The 25,709-nt window shown below is 39.9% G+C and overlaps 1 protein-coding gene across 14 annotated transcripts in view; it reads right to left on the bottom strand.

The window, feature by feature from the left end:
• Nucleotides 1–25,709, bottom strand: part of rims1a (regulating synaptic membrane exocytosis 1a) — a 117,996-nt gene that overhangs the window by 71,334 nt on the left and 20,953 nt on the right. For 13 of the 14 annotated variants that reach the window (XM_085478439.1, XM_085478437.1, XM_085478438.1 and 10 more), the window contains exons 3-4: nucleotides 10,628–10,838; nucleotides 6,306–6,317 (exon numbers count right to left, since the gene is read on the bottom strand). In XM_085478439.1, the coding sequence (XP_085334565.1) occupies nucleotides 6,306–6,317; nucleotides 10,628–10,838 (223 nt within the window). The remainder of the gene's footprint in view (nucleotides 1–6,305; nucleotides 6,318–10,627; nucleotides 10,839–25,709) is intronic. The other variant, XM_085478441.1, reaches the window with a different exon arrangement.

Below are 25,709 nucleotides of genomic sequence, written 5' to 3'. Positions count from 1 at the left end.
CACCAACCAGGAGAGAGATGGCCCCCTTAAGGCCAGTCAATGAGAGACGGACGCGGAGACGGACGCAGTTAGCAAGACTGGCGATCAATAGTAATCATGAGGCGCTGTGGCGTTTACAGCGGATGACACATCGCTCCGTCTTTTTCTACTGCACTGCACACCGACACAAAGCAGCACAGAGCCATAATTCCTTGCAAGCCTAGATCAATAGATATACATTTGCACAAGTGTGAGGCACATACTATATTTTGAAGTATCTTGGATTTGATTTTATTTCATAGGATAAGACTAACTTTTTGCCCTAGTGGCCAGCAAATAGAAGTAGAGTTAGCTACATGCTGGCCACTTCACAAACACCGTGATGCTTCTAATAAATCAACACAAGCATGACACAAGCGTGTCTGTGAGCTCATAAACACCACCCTCAGGAAAAGATAAGTGTTACATTATCATGAGGGCAAGATAAACTGAGGTGATGAATGTACATGCTATCAGTCTTAAAGATAAGGCATTGGAGGAGGCTTGAAGGGAGGGGAAATACACTGCTGAAAAAGATTAAAGCAACACTTTAAAAAGCACATCAGATCTAAATGAAAAAAAAAAAGAAAACATGCTGGATATCTATACCAACAAGGTCTGGGTCATGTGTTAGGAATGAAAGGATGCCACTTGGTTTGATGGAAATGAAAGTGATCAACCTACAGAGGGCTGAATTCAAAGACACCCTGTAAATCAACATGAGAAAAATTCACACAGCAGGTTCTCGGTAGTTTGTATGGACCGTGGATCTGTCCAGGAAAATCTCCTCCCAGATCTGGACCAGGGGAATACTGAGATCCTGGACAGTCTGAGGTAAAACCTGGTGGCTGGATGGAATAAAACATGATTTCACCGAGGTGTTCTACTGGTTCTACAGTTCCTTGATCCTCCAGGAACTCCCTGCATACTCTTGCCACATGAGTTCAGGCATTGTTGTGTGCCAGGAGGAACCAAGTCCCACTGCAATAGCGTCCAAAGATTTCATCCCGATACCTTAATAGATATGACTGCCCAGAACATCACTGACCCACTACCAAAGTGACCATACTGAAGTTATAGACAGTATAACATTCTCCATGAGTTCTCCAGACCCACAGGGCGCAGGTGGAGGCCTGCTGGAGGTCATGTTGTAGCGCTGGCAGTGTGCATTCTGTTCCTCCTTGCATAAAGGAGCAGATACCGGTCCTGATGATGGGTTTCCGCAGCCCTGTCCAGCTCTCCGAGAGTAGAATCTTCACCACATTCTTGAGACTGTGCTGTGAGACACAGCAAACCTTATGGCAATGGTACGTATTGATATGCCATCCTGGAGGAGCTGAACTACCTCTTCAGCCTCTGTAGGTCCAGGTATCATGATCCCTAGCCAAATACAAAACTAATGAAAAACAGTCAGAAATGACGAGGAGGGAGATTGGGGGTTGTCTCATTGTTGCACCTGTTGTATATTTCAGTAATACTAAAGCAGCTGACCCTAACCTTAAGCAATCAGAAACAATTAATGTTAATGGTCATTAACTTCATAATAATTTATAATAATTTAACTCCTAAATGTATTATTAGGAAAAAGGAAGATGTAATGTCTGCATTTTCTCGATTTGCCTTTAGAGTTCTGAAAGTTTTGTATTTCTAAAAATTAACAGCATCTATAGTCTGTAAACATCCCTGCCAGTAATTCTGAATGAGAACTGGTCTAAAAACAGCAATCTACCAGCACCGAGCTGAGTTACAGTCACATAAAACCCACCCCCCCAACAGAAATACAGCCCTGGACATTACAATGAAAGCAAAGAGAGGGAAAAGAGGTGTTTGTGTATTTGTGCATGTGTGACGGTGAAGTAACACAAACAGCTCTTCTGTAGTTCCCCATGAGAGGAAGAATCAAGACTTCAAAAATGGCCCTCTCTGTGAGAAACACTTGGCTTCAGTACAACAACACGCACTCATCTCTCCACTAGAGCACAGGTATCACTGCAGATAATGAGCACTGAATATCATTAGCACAACACGCTAGCCTGCGTGCACCACACGCTTCACATCCCTGTGCCTATTAAAACTTTATTTATCGTTGTATCCATCCATCTACCACACTTCATAACACAACGAATTAAGCAGACACATGTGAGAATGACAGGGAAAAATATAGTGACTATTAGTGTTTTTTTCAGTTTCCTGCTTTATATTACTTTGGACTGTTTAATGAAAAAAGTGTTCTTTTTTTTAACAATGACTTATTGAAAGTGTTCATTTTTAAAAGCATTAGTATTTTTGGTTGCTGTTATGAAACACCAACAACTTTGTGCGGTAAGCGCTGCCAGTTCAAACATGATTGTAGCCAATGTAATACAAAAATGGCAAAGTGGTGTTAAAGCTGTTACGAGAGGAGAATTAAGAGTTGTAAAGAAAAAATGATACAAAAACATCCTGAGTGATAGGGCTGTTCAATATAACGATATATATCGGATGACGATATGAAAACGTCTATCATTTCATTTTACGCTATCATTTGTTCCGTGGTGTCGCAAAATAAACTGTTTACGGAAATATTTTTTATCAATTTGATGGTCACTGTAGTGTTAATTTCTTAAAGTTCTCTCTTTCTCTTATTTTTAATATAGCCACACTACGGAAGGACAAGTGCCTGTTTTTATGCGTTGTCATTAGCAACAACGAAGGTAAAACCATTGCGTGCTCCACTGTCCGCTTATTTACACATAAACCTTTCACAATAAAGCTGAAGATCCTGTTGAGAGTTTTCAAAATAAACTGAATCACGTGAAAGAGTAAGCAGAGTGTGCACGGATGAGAAGCAAAAAAGAGGTGCTAAAAAATAGACCCTAGATTCAAACATTAGAGCGGGCTTTTCCCCGGGGCACACCATGTAATAAATACCCACAAAGAAAATGTCTAAAAATGTATAGTTTCATGCATCGGTCAAAACACTTGACTTCAGGTACACGACCAGCTAAAAAAAAAAAAAGACTTCACGCAAATCAAGTTGCCCGAGATTCAGAGAATTTTCAGAAAATGTAAAATTTTGTGATGTATATCGTTGTTGAGACGATAAATGTCTTATGTCAGGATATTAGATTCTGGTCATATTGCTGAGTGGTTATGGAAACAAAAATTATATTCTATATTTTAATGTCCTTCCGTTGGCTGCGCCTTCATCACACCATATACCTAGCATCTTCTTCTGTCACGCTAACGTCCTCCTTCACTACACCCATGAACGTCTCTGTGTTCTTCCTCTTTTCCTTCTGCCTGACAGCTCCATATTCAACATCCTAGCAATTCCAAATTTGAAGGAGCGCAAAACATAAAAGTTAAAGATTGTTGTATGCTAGCTAGCTTAATGATTGCAAAATCAATTGGGTATGATTTTAACAGCAAATAAGCAAATGCTGTAGTTAAACAATGGAAAAATGTCAAACTGTTTTAGAAAGGCTGATAAAATCTATGCAGAAATACAATGAGTTGTGTTTACTAACGAAAACCCTGTTACTAGACCTGAATACCAAATAATGGTGAAAAAAATAAATTATAGAAACTAAAAAAGTGAGAAAGTATTTAAAAAAAACACATTAAAACTTTTTAAATGTATGCCAGTTAAAATCTAAGATGGCAGACTTGCATTCATGCCTGTTATACTTGTTGACTTGTCCACTGCCTGGGGTGCATGCGCAGTTGGTGCATTGTAAAATCTCTACAGCTCAGTTTGCACAATCACAAAAAATTGGCAAGCATGCAGATGTCCAAATGGATCCTCATGCTCACCGTGTGAAGACGAGGTTTATGCGTGGAATCACAGACACTTAAACTGTAATTGAGGTCTTTGTGTTCCCACGAACTGCACTGGGCTGGTGAGGTCATTGTGAGGACACGTCCTGGTCCAAAGAAACTGCAAAATTCAACTAACATGAAAGATCTAGTTCATTCTAAACTACACCCTATAGCGTAGTTCTGATTGACTAAACTGATGGACTGGGAAGGTCATCAGTCATCCAGATCATTGTAGTCTAAGGAGCTTGGAAAGAAAAGTGTCTGGACTTCTTTAAGTTTCTTGAAGACGTTTCACCTCTCACCTGAGAAGCTTCTTCAGCTTCTTGAGTTCTAAGGTCAAATCGTGGAGAGTCCCAGATTTTTAAGCCCTATGGGAGTGTCCCCCAAGAGGGTCATGTACCCCCTATTGATCCTCTGCCTAATCACACGAGCCAAGGTGCGAAAATGGGTGTGGGTCCCAATCAGCCAAGGTATCGAATGAACAATTTTCTGTTTGACCAAAATTCCACAAGGGTAAGGACAAGGAAACATTCTGCCACCTACATCTTCAGGAAACCATCATGACAACAACTAGCACTTCATCATGTGATTTGCCAACAACTAATACTGCTTCTGCCCCTGAGAGCGGCCGTCATGAGCCCTCACGAGCCTGCCACTCCTGCTGGGGGGGCATTTCATATAAAACTGTATTACATCCATGGCATGAAAGATTAATAATAACAATGACAACGGTACAAAATGCATTATATAATAATATGCACTGCCAATTGTCACCTTTGCTCTCTTATAGTTTTTTCAGATTTTTTGTCATTATCTTGAATTGCTAACCAGTCATTGTTTTCTGTGAACTGAAATAAATTCAAGTGTGTGCGACTTCATAGACCAAACATGACCCTGTTTAGAAACACTATTAAAAACATTTATAGTATACTACATAATACATATCATTATATCACTCACAGCAAGAATTATACTTGCCAGTGCTTCAATTTAACTTTGAGTGTTATATTTGAGTGGAGTGGACAAAGCAGGGAGTAACTTTTGGTTCACTGTGCCAGCCAAAATTAAAGTAATTAAATGAATCCATGTCAAGAGTAATTCAAACCTGGTCTAGTATCCGGCTACATAAGGCCTCCATTCAGCCAAAACTTTCCTCTTTAGAGCCAGTGCCTCGCGTACCAAGCTTTACAAGGGAGTGGGACCACTATGTACAGCACACCAAAGCACTGATGGACACTCGTGGCAATCCAGCCCAGCCAATAAAGATCAAAGTGCTGGTTTGGCAGCTGCCCTAAGGACAGTCAGCCAAGGCCAAGAAAAATTCTAAACCCACACACAACTACACAAGTAGGGGAAGATGTTAAAGGCATCTCTGCCAGGTACGCCTGTCATGCAGTATCATGTTGAACAACCAGGCTTAATGACAATGAGGAAGTTTACAGTAGGGACCAATGCACCGAAACACTCGTGGGTCAGTAATCCCAACATACAAGCCACATATGACAGCCAGTAAGGTGTTAATTAAGCTAGGCTGCACGTTTTGATATGCTTGCCCCATTTCAGCATGTACAAAAGTTAGTTGTGGGTTCTTTGGGTCAGTTTTAGTGTCCAACAGGTCAACATTTGCAAAAACTGGGCAATTAAAGCTAGATTTAGAAACGTGGTTGCCCGACAGCTTAGGAGACAACACCAAAGGGTTAACAGACAAACATAAATCAGATACAGTTTTTGCTTTTTGAAGACGCAGTCTCTGAAATTATTGTAAATCAGTACTATAGCTAGATAGCTAGTGAATATATGCTGAATATGTTGACAGGTGTTCCCAAAAAAGACAAATCCTGCTTTAAAAAGACACCATAAGCTAGCTACAAAGCAAACATGTCACAATCAACAAATGAGAGATGACCAAGGATAGGTAAACAACAACAGACACACCAGCTATTAATACGTAAACACAATATCCATTTCTTGCAAGAATTAGGATTTTGTTAACTACTTGTGAAGATGCTTCCAGTTAACTACTAAATCCCTTTCTAAAAAGATGTATAATAACTAAGCTCTGTCCCACACTGACAATATTACACATCTTAAATGTCAAGATGATGAGTATGTTTCTTTTCTGGGCCTTGTAATCTCCCTATGTTTGCCTAGGACTGCTGCCACTTCCTCCCACATGTTTTCATTTGCAAATCTAAAGTTGTCCATACAGTGTATTGGTCTGTGTGCATCATCTACCTCTGAGGTGGCAGCGTGCATCTGACTGCAAGAATATCATCAAAGCAGATGAGTGTTTTGTTTTAGTCTCGTTATCATGCCATAAATTAAATTGTAATTGTGCTGTATTTATAAGGTAATATTTTCACAATAGAACTAATAGACGCGTGAAGACAGAAGACAGGGTCTGTTTTATGTACATGTATTTTCTTAAAGGTTTTGGTCAGAGTTATGTGCTCCAGAAAAGAGAGAAGAAAAGATGCATCACTCACCACTTTGTCCTCCTGCAGCCCAGTCAGCCATCCATGTATAATGAAAAGAAAGACAGAAAGAATGTGAACAAAAAAATGGTATCTGAAAGCATGGCAATGATCCTACTGTGCAAGCCTGCAAGTCACAAACACTGTCATACGCAGATATTTCAGTTTCCAATAATATTCCCATCACTGAAGATGAATGAAAATGCATTGCCCTTTAAAATTCCTCATTTACATCCACCACAAACACAAATACCTAACAGTTGCTGGCCTACAACAGCACATGACAAGATTCGTGCATGGTTATAGCCTCCCTAAATTAAAACGGAATGTTTCTGATTTATGAAAATGAGGTTAAAGCAAAACTATAAACCAACTTCAAGCTGAAAGAAGAATACAAAAATCTATCCGCTCTATCCTCAGTTCACAAATATGAACATAATCTATTTCATTGTTTAAAAGCATATAGAGCTAAAGCAGACAGCTTAGCTTGCCATAGGAAAGCTCTTTACTCTGTCCAAAGGCCTACCTACCAGCTCATTTCGAGTTCACTAGATAGTAACAATAACAATATAGTAATGTAACAGCTTCTTCTCAACCTAAAATGAATCTTTAAGCCACTGAGGCAACCCAAGTGATTAACAGACTACAGACTGTCCACAAACATTAGCAACAAGTAGTAGCAATCTCTGGTCACAGCTGACTCCATCTAAAATCAAAACTGTGCTGTTTGTGTACAGATTAAACCAACACTTAGTTTAATATTGAGTTTTAGAGGTAGGCATATACTTAAATTAGCGTTAGGCTAAGTGTGATCAATCTACAACCTTTAAACAAACCTAAGCTAATCCGCTAATGAATCTGGCTCTAGAGAAAGAGACATGATAAAAGACACAAGGCTCCGATTCTGCAACAGAAACTATAACAGTTAAAGCAGAACTTTATTTTAAAACCCTGTCCTGGGTTTCGGTGATGACTATCTTTGGTGAACTTGAGCTGTGTGCTGTCAAAATGTGTATTTTTTAATTGTTCTCCAAAGTTTTGGCAATCACTGAATGAAAAATAATCATCAATTCTGTGTCTCCAAAAGATGTAGATTTAGAAAGACACAGATTTGTATCTTAATGGGCACTGAACAACTGAATATTACTAATTTTTCTGTTAGACTGTCTCGTTAAGGAAACTGAAAAAGATTTGCTTCTGTATAAATGATTGTATTCCTTTAGTTATTTGAGTAAATGTCCAGTGGTGGTAAAACTCAAGCCGGTATTCTTGAGTAATTTCATGTCTTCCCTGAGTCGTAACGCATGTTTTCTGTTCACACTGAGCAAAGTTAACAAAGTATAATTAAACAGAAAGTCAAACAAACATTAATAAACAGTGTTGTGAGTCTGCTTGTGTGTATGTGTGCGTACCTGTCAATGTACCTTTCAAAAAGTTTCCACTAAATGTAACGCCCCACCCCCCACCCCCCTGCTGAACTCTCCCCACGTTAGCCACTAACTAATTAGGATGTACTTTTGAGCATTTGTGTGTTTGCGTGTGTGAGGTCATTAAATGCCACAGCGACAATTCAGGGGAGGGGATGTGGGGATTGGGGGGTAAGACGGGATGTCACTTATTTCAGAGGAAGACTTGCCTCCCAGCATCACCACACACGCACATACACCCCACTGTGTGTGTATAGGGCACCTCCGGACCCCTGGCAGAGCGAGACAGAGTGAGAGACACCCCCCTCTCCCATCCACTGCTCAGTCTAATGCCCAATTAACCTTTACCAGGTCTCTCACACACACACACACATGGTAACACACACAGAGCTCAGATACAGTACATTTCGAGAGCACATACAGTACGACCCACGGCTCATCAGCTCCATCTGAGTTCCAACACCTGAGGCCTGATGTGATGTTCAGTGCGTGCTTTTATCACCAGCTGCTTGTAGGAAGTATACTGAGTGTAGATTTAATTTCAATTACTTATTCGTGTTTACAACGTTACCATAATTTAGAAAAAAAAACATATTGCATCAAATAAGGCTTGAATCTTGAGGATAACAGCATAAACTCAGCAGGAAAGCGAACATGCGTAGGTTGGGCACAAACAGCATCAGTCCATCTAAAATCAAACATTCCTGCTGCTCAACCGTCTCAAATTTCCTAGCAATCATTATACATGTCCAAACTTTGGGTCGTTCAGTTTTAATGCAAATCAGAGATGGCTGAGCAGAAACTATTGTAAAAATGTGATGATTTGAGATTTTAGTGACCCAGGTCTTTAATGAAATGTATGCACATATTTAAATAACTTATTTTCTGACTTGTGATTAGAGCGCCATCTGGAATCTCCGGTATTTTGTTCCTGCTGAACAAGACGACATGCTGATTTTTGCTTTAGTGGCACAACTTGTCGTACTTGCTCAATCCAGCAAATACAACAAGTCGATTCATGCTGGAGTTATTTTTGCAACTAAGAAGTTTATGTTAAAAAGTATTGCGCGTGCTTTATTTTACATTAAACTATATGCCAATCAGAAATGGTCACTGACTGTCTTTTTCAATATTCGTATTAAGGTGTGCTCAAATATGGGATTTTGCAGGACTGCTGGAGTTTTATTTTTTCATATTATTAGTAGCCAATACTTTTGGGGAATCTGTCCCAAATGACAGATTGTGGTTCATTTTGATGTTGAGAAAGATCAGTGAAAATGTCAGGCTTTTATCTTTGAAATATTCCTGTTCTAACGTTGCCATGTCTGAAAAAAAGGCTCGAAAGTGGGTCAGTGGACGCCTAGGAATAAAACTCTGCATATCTCTTAGTTCAGTATAGTGTACACACAAATTTAATAAAAGGAAAATACTTCTGTGTTTATATATATATTAGGGCTGCCACAAACGATTATTCTGATAGTCGACTAGTCACCGATTATTTTTGCGATTAGTCGACTAATCAGATCATCACCCATTGGACGTAAAACCTACAAGCTGTAGGTTGCACCAGCAGCATCTGCTCTTATCTAACTATCATTAGCTTACAGCTTTAAGTGTTTAAGGTGCTAACTAAAAATAAAGACAAGATGGTAGTTTATTAAATTTTAATTAAACTTGCAGATTGTTTCGGTGAAGTTTAATAAACTCCTTGCTATCTAAAATATAACAGGACACCGGAGTATATTCTGGAGCATCTCACACTTCTGATAATCAGCTGTCTGTTTGACGTTTATTCAGCTGTGTAAAAACTATAACTTTAATCTCAGCCAAACCGATTTACTCAGGAACAAATAAAATACTAAAAAAAAAGCCAAACAATAACATTTTAAAGTTATCTACGTGACGGCCGGGAGTCCGGTGTTCTCACGGCTCTAGTTAGCCTTGCCCCCAGTTAGCTATCGAGCTAGCGGGTAACAGACGTCTCCGAAAACGTCGGAGCGCTTTTGAAAATATGTGGTGTCTTGATAAACTGAGCCGATATTTGAGGTTTACACAGCTACATTCTCGCCTGAAAATATGTTAAACGTTTATTTTGTGACCCAGAAAGAATAATAAGAGTAATATTAAAACTAACTAGCTGCCGCCATTGTTGGAAACTGAGCCGGGCGCTATGAATTCTGGGACAGAGCTTCTTCTTCTTCGGGGTTTAAGGGCAGCTGGCATCCTTGTACATGCAGTGCTGCCATCTTCTGTTTCAGTCCGTTATTACACTCTTAAATCCTGCTACTTATTCCTGCGTCTTTTGGGATCTTACAAAGCTTCAAACGACGCGTCGACTATTAAATCAGTCGTCGACGATTCTGATAGTCGACGTAATCGTGACTAGTCGACTAATCGTGGCAGCCCTAATATACATTACTGTGTTTTTTACATTAACCTATTTAATTCTGTATTATTGTATCTGTATACTGTTCATTTTACTAACGTATAAAGCAGTTTGGGTTGTAGGATTGTGATCATGTTCTTTTTTACAATACAGAAAAGAATGCATATTGAAGATATACAAATTAAAGAGCGTGTACATCACTCGATATTATACTTGTGATACTTTTTAATATCCAAACTCTTCAAATGTGACAGTGCTGTATTTCTTCCAGACAGCTGCAGCTCTGTCCGGGAACTGATGCATATTGCTGTTTAGGAGAATGAGTTTCAATTCAACCTTTAATAACGATCAAAGTATTATCTTTTGTCCTCTATTCTTTTTGCCCTTCACACTGAAACGTGTGGAGGATACTGCATCACACTTTTGTGAGGGCAGGTTTAATATTTGCTATATTGCTGTGTGCTACTTCACAAGGATAAAAATATGTGTTTTTGTGCTGAGAAAGTGTAGCCTTCCCTCACCGTGTTGGATCGCAGGGACACACGCCCCCCACAGCGAGCGCAGAACTTGGTCTGGCAGTACGAGCACGGGTTCCCACAGCCATCTGCGAACTTGGTCTTGTGGCAGATGCCACAGGTCGGCGCGTCGTCGCGGTGAACGGCCGAGCCTGCCGCTGCCGTGGCCTGTCGGATCACAGTCTCTCTGTAGCTGGATAACTGCTGCTGGATACCTCTGCAAAAATAAAATCAAACAGAAGCATGAAGACTTCTGCATTTTTGAAAGGAGGCCACGTTATAAGTTACCATCTCAGGATACATTTCAAAAACGAAATGTGCTAATACACTTGAAGGAAAGGATGTGTCAAATGTCACCCAAGCTCTCTTGAATTTCACTGGTGTTTTTTTCACTTCAGTCCAAGCGTATTTTACTCCTTACTGTGTCGTAATCGAGCTCTTTACCGTTTTAGTTTGTGAGGACATGTTTTACTTTCTATTTCACCATCCTCAGCAGCAATGCGCGTCTCTGTAATGCTAAACACAGCAATGGTTTGAGCTGTGGATTTATGTGTCACCAATGCTACAATTTACTAATTAGAACAAGAGTATAACTTTTTTTAATGCTAGCATCCACAGCGTCATTATGAAGGTTAATTTATTAAATGTGCACTCATCCCACTCTGTGGACTGGGAGGTAAAGTACAAGTTTGCGGTTCTACCCACATTAAAAACCAAGAAAGAGTCCAGCATGCATATTTTAACCTAAACCGTTAGCTTTTCATAAACTTAACCAAGAAGATTTGTTTTATAAACCTAAGTAAAAAAGAACTGCTTTGCAGCAACACCACTGCCTTAAACTGTAGTTTCTCTAACAACCACTTGAGGCTGGTTAATCTAACTGGCTAATACTCAAAGTATAACACTGCCTCTGCTGGTTTAGTCCTCATGCAGAAGAGCATCCTGCTGCCAGGTGTTCCCCAGGTCAGGGACACAAATGCACCCAGCCATCCATGTGAAGAAAAAAAAAAAGATTGATCACTTTCTTCCATTGCTCTGTTGTCCAGGTCTCATGTGCACATTGTTATTGCTTTTGGACAGGGGTCAGCATGGCCACCCTGACTGGTCTGCAACTCTGCTGCCCCATGCACAACAAACTGTGATGTTCTGTGTATTCTGACACCTTTCTACCAGAACCAGCCGTAACTTTTTCTATAATTTGAGCTACAGTAGCTCGTCTGTTGGAGCGGACCTCACAGCCGGCCTTCACTCCCCATGTGCATCAGTGAGCCTTGGCTTTCATGACCCTGTTAATGGTTCACCCCTGTTCTGACCACTGCAGACTGGGAACATCCCACAAGAGCTGGAGATTTGGAGATGCCCAAAGCTGGCCCAGTCATCTGGCCATCACAGTTTGAACCTTGTTAAACTCACTCAAAATCTCACACTTTCCCATTTTCCCTGCTTCTAACATCAACTTTGAGGATAAAATACTCACTTGATCCCTGATATATCCCACCCACTAACAGGTGGCATGATGAAGACATAATCAGTGTTATTCACTTCCCATGTCAGTGGTCATAATGTTATGTCTGATCGCTGTAATGTTTAATGTGGCAAAAAAACAGAATGAAATAAAGATCCTGCTGCATCTGTAAAAAAAACAAAACAAAAACAAAAACAAATGTTATGGAAAAATCATAAATCCACAGAATACTACTGCTTTGATCCACTAGGTTTAAGCCTTCCACAGTAATTCCACACACTGTGGATCACTGCAAACGCAAAAAGTTAAAGGACAGAAAGATACAATAAGAAATTACAAAAGAATGATTGTTTTACTGGATAAATAATAAAGAAAGGGGAGGAGAAATGAACTGAAACCACAGTATGAAGGAGACAGTTGTTGCATTAAGTTCAGTCGATATCAGCCACTCTCCACACTCTCTGTGTTTTGGTGCAGTCAACTCTTTTTGTGTGTGTGCTTTTGTTTCAGGCTGCTTTGCCAACACAAGAAACTCTTCGAATCGATATGAGAAAGAGAGGGGAAGAGTATTGGTTTTATCAAAGGCATTACAGTATGCTGATTAATTGGATTTCACACTGTGGAGATTGAGGAGAGAGCAAATAGAGGGGAAACAGACCAAAGAGGAGAAGAGCTGATGAATAAGGTGAGGACAGAGGATGTACTTCTTTATGTTTCACTTCCAAACACTACTCGGCATTCCCATATGGAAAAGAAATAGTAAAAACTTATAAAAGGCTTGCATAAGATGGCCTACTTCATATAGTGAAGGCTTATATGACTTACTCATGAAAGTGGCCACTTTCGTATATTGTTTTAGTAAGTATCCAAAACATACAAGTTTCATTTATATAATTTTTCTAGGGATCTTATATCTGTTTTCACTCTTGTATGCTTTTCATACAAGTTTCACACAAGACAGATACAAACTTTATAAGACTTATATACATCTTTTCCATATGGGATAACATGTACTAGGCTACAGGCATTTATTAGAGCTGAAGAAGACCAGCCAAATTACACATAATTAAAAACTACATTGAGTTAAATGACTACAATCATAATATAAAGACACTGTGATTTAATTTTAAAAGCCTGGAAGAGCACGCAACACCAGTTGGCCCCTCTAGCCAACTGGTGTTGGCCAGAGGGGCCGATGGCGCGATATGGCAGCCTCGCTTCTGTCAGTCTGCCCCAGGTCAGCTGTGGCTACAACTGTAGCTGCCTCCACCAGTGTGTGAATGCGAGAGTGAATGAATAGTGGCATTGTAAAAGCGCTTTGGGTGCCTTGAAAAGCGCTATATAAATCCAATCCATTATTATTATTATTATTACAATCATAATATAAAGACACTGTGATTTAATTTTAAAAGCCTGGAAGAGCACGCGATATAAAAAACAGCAACAAATGCAAACTTACAGACAAGGAGACAAAAGTAGGACAACCATGGTCCAGAGCCCCTTCTCGTCATCTTTTAACACACAATACCCCCCTGTACCAATGTGTTTATGAACAAAAACCTTTAAAAAGTGCACGTTGGGAGGCAGGCAGAAGGCAGGTGTTTCAGTGCTATCTATTCAATTCAATTCAATTTTATTTATATAGCGCCAAATCACAACAACAGTCACCTCAAGGCAGACTGGGACCAGTTTTTTCTGTTTTGACTTGACGTTAAATAAAAAAACTAAAATGAAAAAGTTTAGGTTCAAATATGGCACATGTTGTCTATCTGCAGAAGGTTTCTTTGGCGATCATGGTTAGACTCATCATGACAACACCATCTTTTGCCAAAAACTTCACGCCTTCCATTTCAGACATTAAAGAACTCCTATAAAATTCTGCCTGCCCTGCATGTTTCAGAAGAAAACATCCAGCGGGTCATAATGTGAATCCGCACATCCACACATGTGCTCCTGACCAAACGTCAGTATGTGATGACCTGCAGATGAAAGCGGGTTGACTGTTAGTCCATTCACTGTTTCACCACAGGAAGCAGGTTGAGCATTTCCTCGTCTTGGTCTCATGATACTGAATTTGCCAAGCGACGGGTGGACAAACCATACTGAAGTCTCACATACATGTGTATCTGCGAGGGAATTTCTTTCAACTCACTGCTAAATATGGAATGAAGAATGAGACATAAAGTCCTTTAATATCACGGACATATAGAGCAGCTTAATAGTTCATTGAGGTAAAGCTCAAGACATTTTTTGATGACCATCAGGACTGAGTGAACCCTGTGACAAGTACTGCTAAATGACATGAAAACAAAATAGAGATATAGAGATTTATACAGAGATATTTATTTAAAATATAAGCAAATTACTATAAATGCAACAATCTGTGGTTTAATGATCAGCCTGCAGATAAATTTAGATGTGAACTGAGTAGGGTACAATTTAAGGTTTTACAACTGGAATCTTAAATTATTGACCAAAGAAATCGGTGCATGTGCTGTGTCCCTTAAATGCCACAGGCCTGGCAAAAAAGTGCTCATAGAGCAGCTTTTTGCTAGTAATGAAATAATACGGCAGTGAGCTTAGGGATGGTGTGACATTAATATTTATGATGTGTTAGAGAGGGAAAAGAAAGAGGAAAGGAGCAAGTCGTCAAAGAAGAGGTGGGAAGAGACCTTACAGGAAGAGAAAGTAGATAATTAGAAGAATAGAAGAAAAGGGGAATAACCGGGAAAAAGGAGAAAAGACCCAAAAAATTAAGTTGTAGTAAAATTAGAAGAAAGGAAGGAGGATGGATGAGAAGAAAGACGACAGGAGAGGACATACAGTAGGGAGAAAGAAAGGGAAAAACAAAGAGGTGAAGTGAGGGCGGAAAGCGAGGGGAGGAGAGATGAGGATGAAACGAAAGAAGAGGTGGCAAGAAAAGAAAAAAGGGGAGGAGAGGAAAACAAACCAACAAGTCACAGAGACAGAGAGGATCTATGAAGAAATCAAAAGAAGGAAAAGGGGACATGAAGATTAAAAAGACAGGAGAAAGGGAGGGGAAATGAGGAAAGGAAACAAGGTGGAATGGTGGGGGGAGGAGAACTAAGAGAGACTGAAGAACAGAAGTGGGGAAAAGAAATGCGAAGAGGAGAAAGTGAAAGGGAAGAAGAAGAAGAGGCAAAGCAGAGGAAGATGGAAGAGGAAATGAAGAGATGAAAAGTGAAAAGTGAAAAAGTGAAAGAATGGAGGGACAAAAGAGAAGCAGGGAAGTGGAGTATATAAGAAACACCAACTGTTTAATCGCACTGTCATAAAGACAAACTGCTCCTTATCACAATCATCGAACAGAAATCCATGCCTTTGTGGCAGCCTGGTAGCAAAAGTGCATACAGAGATGAGGTTGTGGCGGAGGAATGGATCACACACAGGACACTCCAGATATTAATGCTCCGTTATTGTTTTTAGATTTATTGCTCTCAGTTTAAATGTATTCTTATCTCTCCATCACACTTTGGGCAGTTCTGGTTACGTATAACAGCACCAACCCTGTTACAGCACTGTCTGTCAGACAGGCCTGCTCCCATCTGATATCTGTATCAGCAGATAACAGAAGACAAGATACTTGTACTGTGTGACTGTTCCCATGTGAACAGTCACAACATAACTTCTCCATCCTGGCGCAACGTTACCTCAGATGCTTTAGGAACAACATCGACTGTAGCTGCTAAACGCAACAGAACACGATTTTCTGCAGCACTACTTACAGACCGGGGCTCAGCGGTGCAGGATGCTCCCCCATCGGCTCAGGCGGTAAAAAAAACTACAAGTTCCAGCAGCTGAGGCCCGAGTAATCAAAGTCCACCAACTAGTTGTTTGCTTGAGATTTGGCCATTGCTCCTTTGGGTGCAACAAGACAAACCGTTGCCTCTAAATACAGCCTTCAGAGATGTCAGGGCCCAGTAGGTGAAATACAAGCTTTACCTCTGTAAATGTTAGCACCTGCTCAAACACACACACACACACTTCCTGGGAGTAACAGCCAAAGGGCACAGAGAGGTCACCTGCTGCTGCAGCGCTGCAGGATTTACTTCCTGATCCGTGGCTCTCACTGAGCCCGTCCTAACCCACGGCTCCTGTCAGCTGCTAATAGATTTAGACCAGTATCCAGTACCGACTTGATTTATGGAGCCTGCGTGGTTGGTTATGCGTATTGTCGATCTGATCAATATGACACCAGTTGTCCGTGGGGAAGCCTTCAACCCGAACTGAATAAGATGTTGCTGTTCAGGTTCAGCACGAGAGGGATTTACGTTTAGCTTTTTATGACGATTATCAGCATCTTATTTGTTATTTCAGAGGTGTTACTGTTGATGACGCATGGCTGCAGTCCAAAATAGCTTCTATTGGTATTAGGTCTAATAAATCCATGTTGGCTGGAAGTAAGTATTCCGAGTATTAAATGCACAGAAGGTGATCGGGGCATTTGCTCATCCTTATTACATCTCATTTTCCTCCATCCTCAAGATCATTCTTTGTTGGGGGTTCAGTGAGTTCTTTCATTTTTGCCCCCAAACATTTAACTTCTACCTTTCCATACATTTTGACACATTTTACCTTTGTCTGTTATTTTTCTATTATTTCCATCTCACAGGCTGTATTTAAAAGATGGAAGTAGCCACTGTGAACTCACCCATTTGGGGCCAGTCGTACGGTTGGATATATTTACAAAATGTGATTTTTTTTTTCCGTTCAGTTACCAAATATATGATCCACAGCTACACATCCAGCTAGATTTGATTTAGAAAAGATAAGAGTAGTTATTGTAAAGACAGAGATACAGAGAGCCTCACTGTGTCATGTTGAATTGTCAGCTGGTACCAAACATTATGTTTTCCTTGAGAGAAAAACAGGTTGGGTCTAAACTGGTGCATAAAACTTCAGCAGAATGTATAAAACAGTATTTAAATTGTTTTTTTCATCCCAAATGCTAAATCCAAGCCTACATCCATGCTGCTATTTGCCTTCTATTCTGAAAGTAGTCATTTCCAAAGTGTGGGTCGATGCCCCCTGGTGGGCCGTGAAGGAACTGTTGGTGGGCTACAGTAACTTTGAAATTAAGTATGTAAGGTTACATATTTATATAAATGTATTTGTATAAAAAATAGATGAAAACTGGTGATAGGAGGTGGTTAGTTTCTAATGTTACTCATTACTCTGACCTAAATCTACTGCTCTTGTATTAAAGTTTGTGTGCCAGTGGTAGGTGGTAGCAACAGAGTAGCAATTTATAGTTAACAGCCTGTGTTGTTTGCATTTCTTAAATAAAAATTTCAAGAAAATTCATCACTTTCTCTTATACTTTGAGTAAAGTGAAGATTTCAGATTGGCTGGGCCGAATGGGATTTTCTGTTTTTTTAGGTGGCCGCAGGACTCTTGGCTTTGGGAATGGCTGCTGAAGAGGATCACAGGGGGGATGGAGCTCAGCCCAGCTGATATGGGAGCAGGAAGGGACGACAAGATCACCCAGAGAACATTGAGAAAACACGTGGAGTAGGAACATACAGTATATACACAAAGGCCACAGCCAACCTGAAATGTTTTTTTTTTATCTGTGATTTACAGTTATGGGTCAAAGGATTTTGATCACATGACATCCCAGCTTGCGTAAGCCCATAGAGCAAGGGTTCTCAAAGTTCCCCCAAAGTCCCCAAACAGCCACTAGAGGAATTTTACGCAAGCAAGAAAAGGAAAAGATTTTAATTCATTTAATTCATCCAAATTCATCCACAGTCACCATGAGCCAGACTCTACTCAGATTAGCTAGCTGTCACGTGTTATGTAAAAACTGTAGACTGCCCTCTGGTGGTCAAACTATGCAATGTCAATACACATAACATGGTTGATGTCTCATCTAATATCAACAGAAACTAGGCAGCAGGAACAGTAATGTGCTCTTGTTTCTGTGTGTTTTTGCTACAAATCTAGAAAATCAAGTTATTAAATCCTCTGTCACAGGTGAGAAAAAAACCCATCTCCGTCAAATAACAGCCCTGGAAAATGCAGACATGGATGGTAGTAGATTTAATGAGAGCAAGAGAGTGAGAGGACAGAGAGTGGAGGGAGGGAAAGAGAGGCAGTGAACGAAAAGATCAGAGGGAAACGTACAGAGCGACGGAAACACGGATGGCAAGCTCATTAAGAAAAATATCCATATTCAAATGTAGTGAGACACAAGGTTAAAGCAAAGTGAGAGTAATTTCTTCACTTTCTTCTGCAAACACACACATGCTTCTAACAAACTTGCCTCACTTTCCCATCACAACATTCGATGGAGCTCACTGCTGAACAACTAAAACAATAAACCGTGTGTGTGTGTGTGTGTGTGTGTGTGTGTGTGTGTGTGTGTGTGTGTGTGTGTGTGTGTGTGTGTGTGTGTGGTGGGCGCATATATAAATATTTTAAACAAAGGATCCATGATTCAAAGCAGAAAACAGCATTAACATAAAGTGTCTCATAATTAAGCTGAGCAGTACTAACAAGCTCTGCTCTCTGACTCTTTGCATGAAGGGAAACCAAAGTTTTGTCCGTGAGAATCTGAAATGATTTGGATCGCATACACATACCAGATACAGACTACAAAAAAAGGACTCCTCATTTAGTCAGGTACTGAGATGGAAAAATCCTGTTTTGGGGTGTTTCACTTGTACCCAAAGAAGAACAATCCCAAACCTGCATTATTTTGTTTAACCTCTTAACATCTGCCAGTGACCTTTCTAGGGTTAGGATTGAGGGTAGTGTGTGTGTGTGTGTGTGTGTGTGTGTGTGTGTGTGTGTGTGTTTTTTTTCTTTCTTAAAGCATAATGCTAAATAGGAACATTTTCAGAAATGTTTCATATTTAAATGATGTAAGGCTTTTTCCAAGTAATACAGAAAACCTCCAGTGCATTTTAGCCTGTGCCTGAGTTTTATCTTTCCTGTAAAACACATCTCCAACATGAGCAGATGGAGATGCAGCACGACGTGGTGTGGGACTATTTTCTTCTGTGGATAAATACACATTTAGTAGTCGCCCATTTACAGAGGCAGGATGGTATATGTGGGAATGAGTCAAAATAAAGTACAGTTTGGAGTTTCTCACCTAGTGTTACAGCATGCATACTCTTTCACGTGATTCAGTTTATTTTGAAAAGTCTCAACAGGATCTTGACCTTTATTGTGAAAGGTTTATATGGAAAATAAACAAGCGGACACGCGATGGTTTTACCGTCATTGTTGCTAACGACAACGCATAAAAACAGGTGCTTGTCCGTCTGTAGTGTGGTTATATTAAATATAAGAGAAAGAGAGAACTTTAAGAAATTAATATAGCCACTTCAGTGACCATCAAAATGATGAAAAAATATTGCCGTAAACAGTTTATTTTGCGACACCACAAAACAAACAATAGCGTAAAATGAAACGATAGACGTTTATATATCGTTATGTCGATATTTGATTCTACTGAAATCCATAGCATCGCTCAGTTTTATGGGTATGTTTGTGTCTCACTAACAATGGACTGAGCTTCTCAACCTATGAGGTAGAGCTGGGCGATAGAACGATAACGATATGTATTGCGAAATAACTTTTTCTCAATAGAAAAATTAAACTATTGTGATAGGCCTCACCGCTCTTGTCCTCTTAAAAGTAGTGCAGAGCCGAACCAATCACAGCTGCAGCGTCACGTCACGTGACTTGTTACGTACAGCACAAGTGCCAGGCCGCACATGTGTATTTGTTTTGGGAAGCAGCCAGCCGCTGTGCCGCCCGGGTATTGGAGGAAATGAGTGTGCCGACTAGAGAAAAATCAACCAAGAGCATAACCAAAGGTTACCGAAGATAAAACAGATGATGGTTCCAACGCCGGAGAGATTGTCGAACAGAAGAATAGAAGTTCCGTAGTGTGAAGGTATTTCGGCTATTTCAAGTCAAACAGAGTAGCGCGCACTGTAAATTGTGTCGAAAGCAAGCCTGGAAATACAATAAACCGGTGCATGCTCAGTCTCTGACTGGAAGCGCTAATTCGTCATTCGGCTTTTGTCAGACTAAAGTAACTGCTAAAACTGTTTGAAAAGCTCAGCTATACAACAAGGAGAGATTGAGAATTTCCTTTTAGTTCTCAGTTTATTTGATATTGACAAAAGTTAGTCAATTTACTAAGATTTATTTTTAGAATTAATAATTTCTAAGTGGAATTGACAATTTAGTCTGTTTTGTTTGTTCTATTTTGAGACTTAAACGCTTTAGCGGCTGCCTTTTGTGTAGTTTGCAATATTTGCCTTTATTTATCTGAAAAAGTCTCATGTTCCTTAAGTACATCTACCCTGTTGAACTTATTATGGGAAATAAATATTTCAATCAAAACAAGCTGCTGATTATTTCACATTTTACTTGTGAGCAACGGCACATTTAAATCTTACATATATAGTTATTTGGCTTATATCGTGATAGATATCGTTATCGCCTGAAATGAAAAAAACATATCGTGATATGAAAAAATCTCATATCGCCCAGCTCTACTATGAGGCCAGCAACTTTCTTCTGGTTATATGCACATGCACAATGTGGACAAATCTATATTCTTTCATGGGAGATTGCTAGAAACCACTGTGCTATGAAGGTACCGCTGGCTCTGTTATCACTGCTCTGAGATCAGTTTCTCCACCTTTTACTACCATTAGCTAGTAAATTAACTTCTGTCTTTCATTGTCATAAGATATATGTTTACTCTTACTGACCATGATTTAGAGAACTTAGAGCAAAGTGAGAAGTTTTTAATAACTTTTAATAATACAATACAAGGCAAAGAAAGCCTTGATGATGGAGAGGGGACGTCAACTTCTGCCACAGCCAAATCGAACAGATGTAGGCTCCACCAGCATTTTCAAATTAGCATCTAGAAAAACAGTGGGTTAAATGAATGTATGAAGTTCAACCACCTGTTTTGGTATAACACCATTTTAATTTTTAATCAGCATTTAAAATTCTCCTGTAGATATTAACAGTTTATTATGTCCCACAGTGCTCAATGCTTTTATTTCAGCTGCAATGTTTTAAAATATTAATATAATGCTGGCTTGGGCCACGCCAAACACCTCCAATGAGCTGAAGGAGGTGGCTAAGAAGAGGGAGGTCTGGTTATCTCTGCTTAGACTGCTGCCCCTGTGACATGAAACCAAATAAGAACCTGGAGGAAATCCAATGGATGGATGGACGGATGGACATCTTGAATTTTGCAATCTTATTTTCAGCAGATAGTTCCTGGTTGGTTTCTTTATGTTTATATTCTCAGGTCATCTTAATTCTAGTTTAGTTATCTAGGTTTTGTTAATGGTTATAGTTTAGATTCAATTTCTTATTTCAGTTCATCCTTCCTCTTCCATTTTTCCTTTGTCATGTTGTCATCTCTGATTTAAGAATTCTCATGTTTTGGATTTCCTGTTTTATTTTGATAGTCTCTTGTCTCTTGTGTTTTGTATTTCGTTTTACTTTCCCTGCCTTGTCATCATGGATTAGTTGAGCTGTGTCTCTGCAAACAAGAAGAAGACTTACAGTAAGAATATAGCCCATCATGTAATTGAGTTCGGTGTCAGAATTTTGAAGATTGCAGACTTTCATCCAAAGTCAATGTGTTTGTTTGTACTTGATGTTTAATATGGTGCTAAGGCTAGCTTCATTAAAGGTGCCCTAATGGGAATACCAGCTATGTTAGCAGAACACACCAACTATAACTAAATACAATAAAATTTGAGCTGTACGTCAAGCAATTCATGGTTTTAGCATAAACATATAATCATTTGAAGAATACAATGTTAATGTTACTGATGAGTGACACAGTTAACATTGATCATCTCATTATAATGCAATGATATGGTGCAAAAATCTTGCTTCCTGGACCTAAACAAAACCACATGCCATGGCAACAGCACTCACTGATGGCAGCTACATTCCCTACAGTGTAAATGAACTGGTATGTATATAGCACTTTTCTACTCAGAGCACTCAAAGTGCTCTTTACTACAAGCTGGGAGCACACAACGTGTTATTCCATGCCTTTAATTGCTTTTGAAATGTTCTTGGGTATCTTATCCTAGAGCACTTCAACTTATGGTTTCCAAAGAAGCTTGATCCACATATGCTTCAACAACGTACAAGCGTGAGGTTAGGGGTTGCCACCTCAGCATCTTGTCAGGTTCATCTCTTGCTAATGACCTACTAAATTTTATTCAGGTGTGTTACAGCAGGGGCACATTTAAAAGTTTCTGAACTCCAGCCCTCGAGGACTGGAGTTTGACACCCCTGATCTAAAGGATCCACTAACAGTGTCAGTGGACAGGGGCAAGTGGCAGACACCACAGGCCTCCCCTACAGGGCCCTTGTTCACGCTTTGATGGATCAGAGCTTTTTTAGTGGCACAAACGTTACTTAAACATAACTATGCAAGTTTTATTGTGGTCAATGTTAGGTGTGTATCACATCTATTCCTAGAATTGCACATAGGGTTCTTGAGTTCACTGCAAAAACAACAATTAATCTTCAGGCTAATTGCCAGAGAGTGAACGAGAGGCTTTTTGGGACCTGATGAAGTTGCCCATATAACCTTATTACCAGCAAACAAATGCACCAATTCTTCACCAACACTGTCTTTTTGATTTATATCAGTTGAATCTAAAGCAACCAGCCGTTTTAGGAACTTTAATTACTAATGTGTTTCATGTTTTTTTAAATAAGAATTTAGAATGGGAAATCAGAAATGCTGCACAGCTTTGTTGAACTTTTACACAGAAATATGCCAGTCTGTACAGGCTAAGTTAAAACATACTAAGCAACGATGCAGTTTTAATGAAGATTTTCTTAAATTTTAACCACAGTTGTTACAGTGTGTCCTCTCTGCCTTTCAATTTCCCCAAAAATGCTTCCAAAAATGGTTCTGGCTTTGTCTCTCTCAGAGCCTGGCACCTCATTCAAAGCTTAAAGTTACACTTAAACAACTCCAAAAAAGTTAAAGACCCCAGCCTTGACATGACAGTCGATGTGTCCAAAAATAAGGCTGATAAAACAGCTGAGTCTTACAGTCCTTGAGCGTCATTACCACTTCTAAGCCAAACGCTGGCACCGCATTCACTCGTCCTGGGCGTTCACAAAGCGTGGGGGTTGGGGAGGAGGGATGGGTTTGGGAGGGCATCAGGTTGGGAATGGGTGCCAGCTTCAACTCGTTTCCTGTAGTGACTCAGGCCTCTACGGCAGCGTATGAGTCACTCCTCCAGTTCCGGGATCGATATTCAAAAAAGCAGGGAGACATGAATCAAATAACAATGAGTCAGTGTCAGAGAAAACCACCTCATGGCCATTTAGAAATTAACCACTCCAACTTTTCCTCGTCTCATTTTCTTTCTAACACTTTTTGAAAAGCATTTTTAACTGACTTCAGACTCTTGTTACTCCATTCTGTTGTGAGATGTTTCACTCTCTCCAATTCTCAAACTTGTCTCGCTGTCACCATCCTCTTTTCCTTCCTTCCCTCTCTCTGCTGTCTTCAATCTATTCCACACACACACACACACACACACACACACACACACACACACACACACACACACACACACTTTTACTGTAGTCATCTACAAGACTGATTGAAACTCATTTGGTGTCCTATAATAGATGAGTATTAAAAAACTTTCCTCCTCCTCCATGCTATTTGTGAGATTGAATAGAAGGTAAAGTGCATGCCAAAATTAAAGACGAGTTTCCTGTTTGCAGCAGCCGTGTGTGCCTGTGTGTGTGTCTGTATGTGTGTAATGTGGATACACAAAAGGCATTTATTGGTAGACAAAAGGAAAAAAATCCTCCTCCTCTCCCTTTAACACCTTATTCTTTGCAGAAAATACTTTATCACCTTTGCAGGCTTCAAATTGTGAAACTAGTCACACGCACACTGCAGTTATTAGGCAATCATGAAATGCATGTAAGAAACAAATGACAAAATGAGTCAAAACTACGGTGTATTATAATCTACATATAAAAAAGACGTGTAGGATCCAGGTAAAGTTAGCCATCTAAACTAACAAGTTATTCCAGAACTTCTAGTATGCACAGTCAGAGACATTAGAAGAGACAGACACACAACAAATGGAAATCTGTGGACATTAACAAGGGAAAACACTTTTAAAGAACTTGTTTTTGAGGGAAGTTTGGGCAGTTAATCAGGTCGAGGTGACCATTGAACTCAAAGGATTTTTTCGATTTTTAAAAAAGTGAATAGGTGTTTCCAGACGGCTCCCCAGTTGCAAAACTATGTCCTACAAGGAATTTGGCACATTAAATATAAACCAACCACTTCATTCACATTGAGCTTGAATGTCACATAGTAAACAATACTAAACAATTCAAGTGTTCAACCCTCCAGCAAAGCAAGCTCAAAGAAGTTCAAAACCAGCTAGGCTTTCAATTATTCATTAGTTTGTTGGGTTTGTATCACAGTCTTATCTGTGACTCAAAGGTGGTGGCCTGCAGGCTACCACCTACACTGATATTTATAAGAGTGGAGGAAAAAAACAGATACAGCACAGTACTGTGATAATTATAAACATGTCGCCTCCTATCAGGCTCGTTTGACCTGATAGGAGGCGAACAGCTGCAGTTTGACTTGTACTGACTGCAGTCGCTCTCAGAGACATTTTTGAAGGTTTGTAAATAATTGCTATCAAAAGTATGATGCAGACAGCAGCACAACTCGAGCGGACTCTACTCAGCTGGATGCCAGCCGGTTGTATTCTGTAGAACAGGAAGGTTCTTGAGTGCAAATGTTATAGTTACATATACACATATCTTGACTAAAGTACTGGTACTATGGGTAAAGTATTGTGATAACATCGCGATGTGTCTGGTGAATCCCACGTCTTCAATAAGCATTTTCATTAGAGCGCCCCATAAGCAAAATAAAGGCTATCCCAACTTTGACCTTTGTAGAAGACAGGACTTTAAAATTAGTCAAATTGAAGGGGCTGCTTTGAGGCACCAAAAACTGTACCGTGGTAAATGTGTGGGGCCTTGGGGCCATGGGACACTACTATTAGCATTTTTAGCCTTGGTCCAGCCTTGTATTTATTTGTGGGTGAATAGAACAAAGAACTGAAAGTAAATCTACATGCACACTTGGAAGAGATCAAATCATAGGCAGTTTTCGGCAGGAGGAGGGATTACCGTCAGCTCTCCATTATGCCATGGGTGTGGTGTGGAGTTCATAAAAGATAGGAACAGACTTGTTGGGGGAAAATAAACTACTTGAACGCAGTGTGCACAAATGAATTTTCAAAAAATGAGAGAGTGAGATCTAGTCCACCAGGGACCCAGACAATGCTATAGCACGAGCCACTATCAAGCCATTAGTTAGAGAGGAAGAAGAAGCAGAAGCCAAAGAAAATCTCTTTATATTGTTTAGAGACAAACTTAGAGTGAAATTCAGATTTTCCAATTTTATTCTTAAAGGGATTTACACGGGTGGTGTACACATTGACACACAGACCCAGTAAAACAAAATTACCCAAGCTGGTCCCAGACTGGGTCTGGCTCCTTAGAACTGGTTGGACAGTTGAAGACATC

The sequence above is a fragment of the Copadichromis virginalis genome, linkage group LG13 (assembly GCF_057382275.1).
Source record: "Copadichromis virginalis isolate Kocher_CV1m ecotype Utaka linkage group LG13, C_Virginalis_male_GT1.1, whole genome shotgun sequence".
Classification (NCBI taxonomy): Eukaryota; Metazoa; Chordata; class Actinopteri; order Cichliformes; family Cichlidae; genus Copadichromis; species Copadichromis virginalis.
This window is presented reverse-complemented; position numbering and strand designations above follow the sequence as displayed.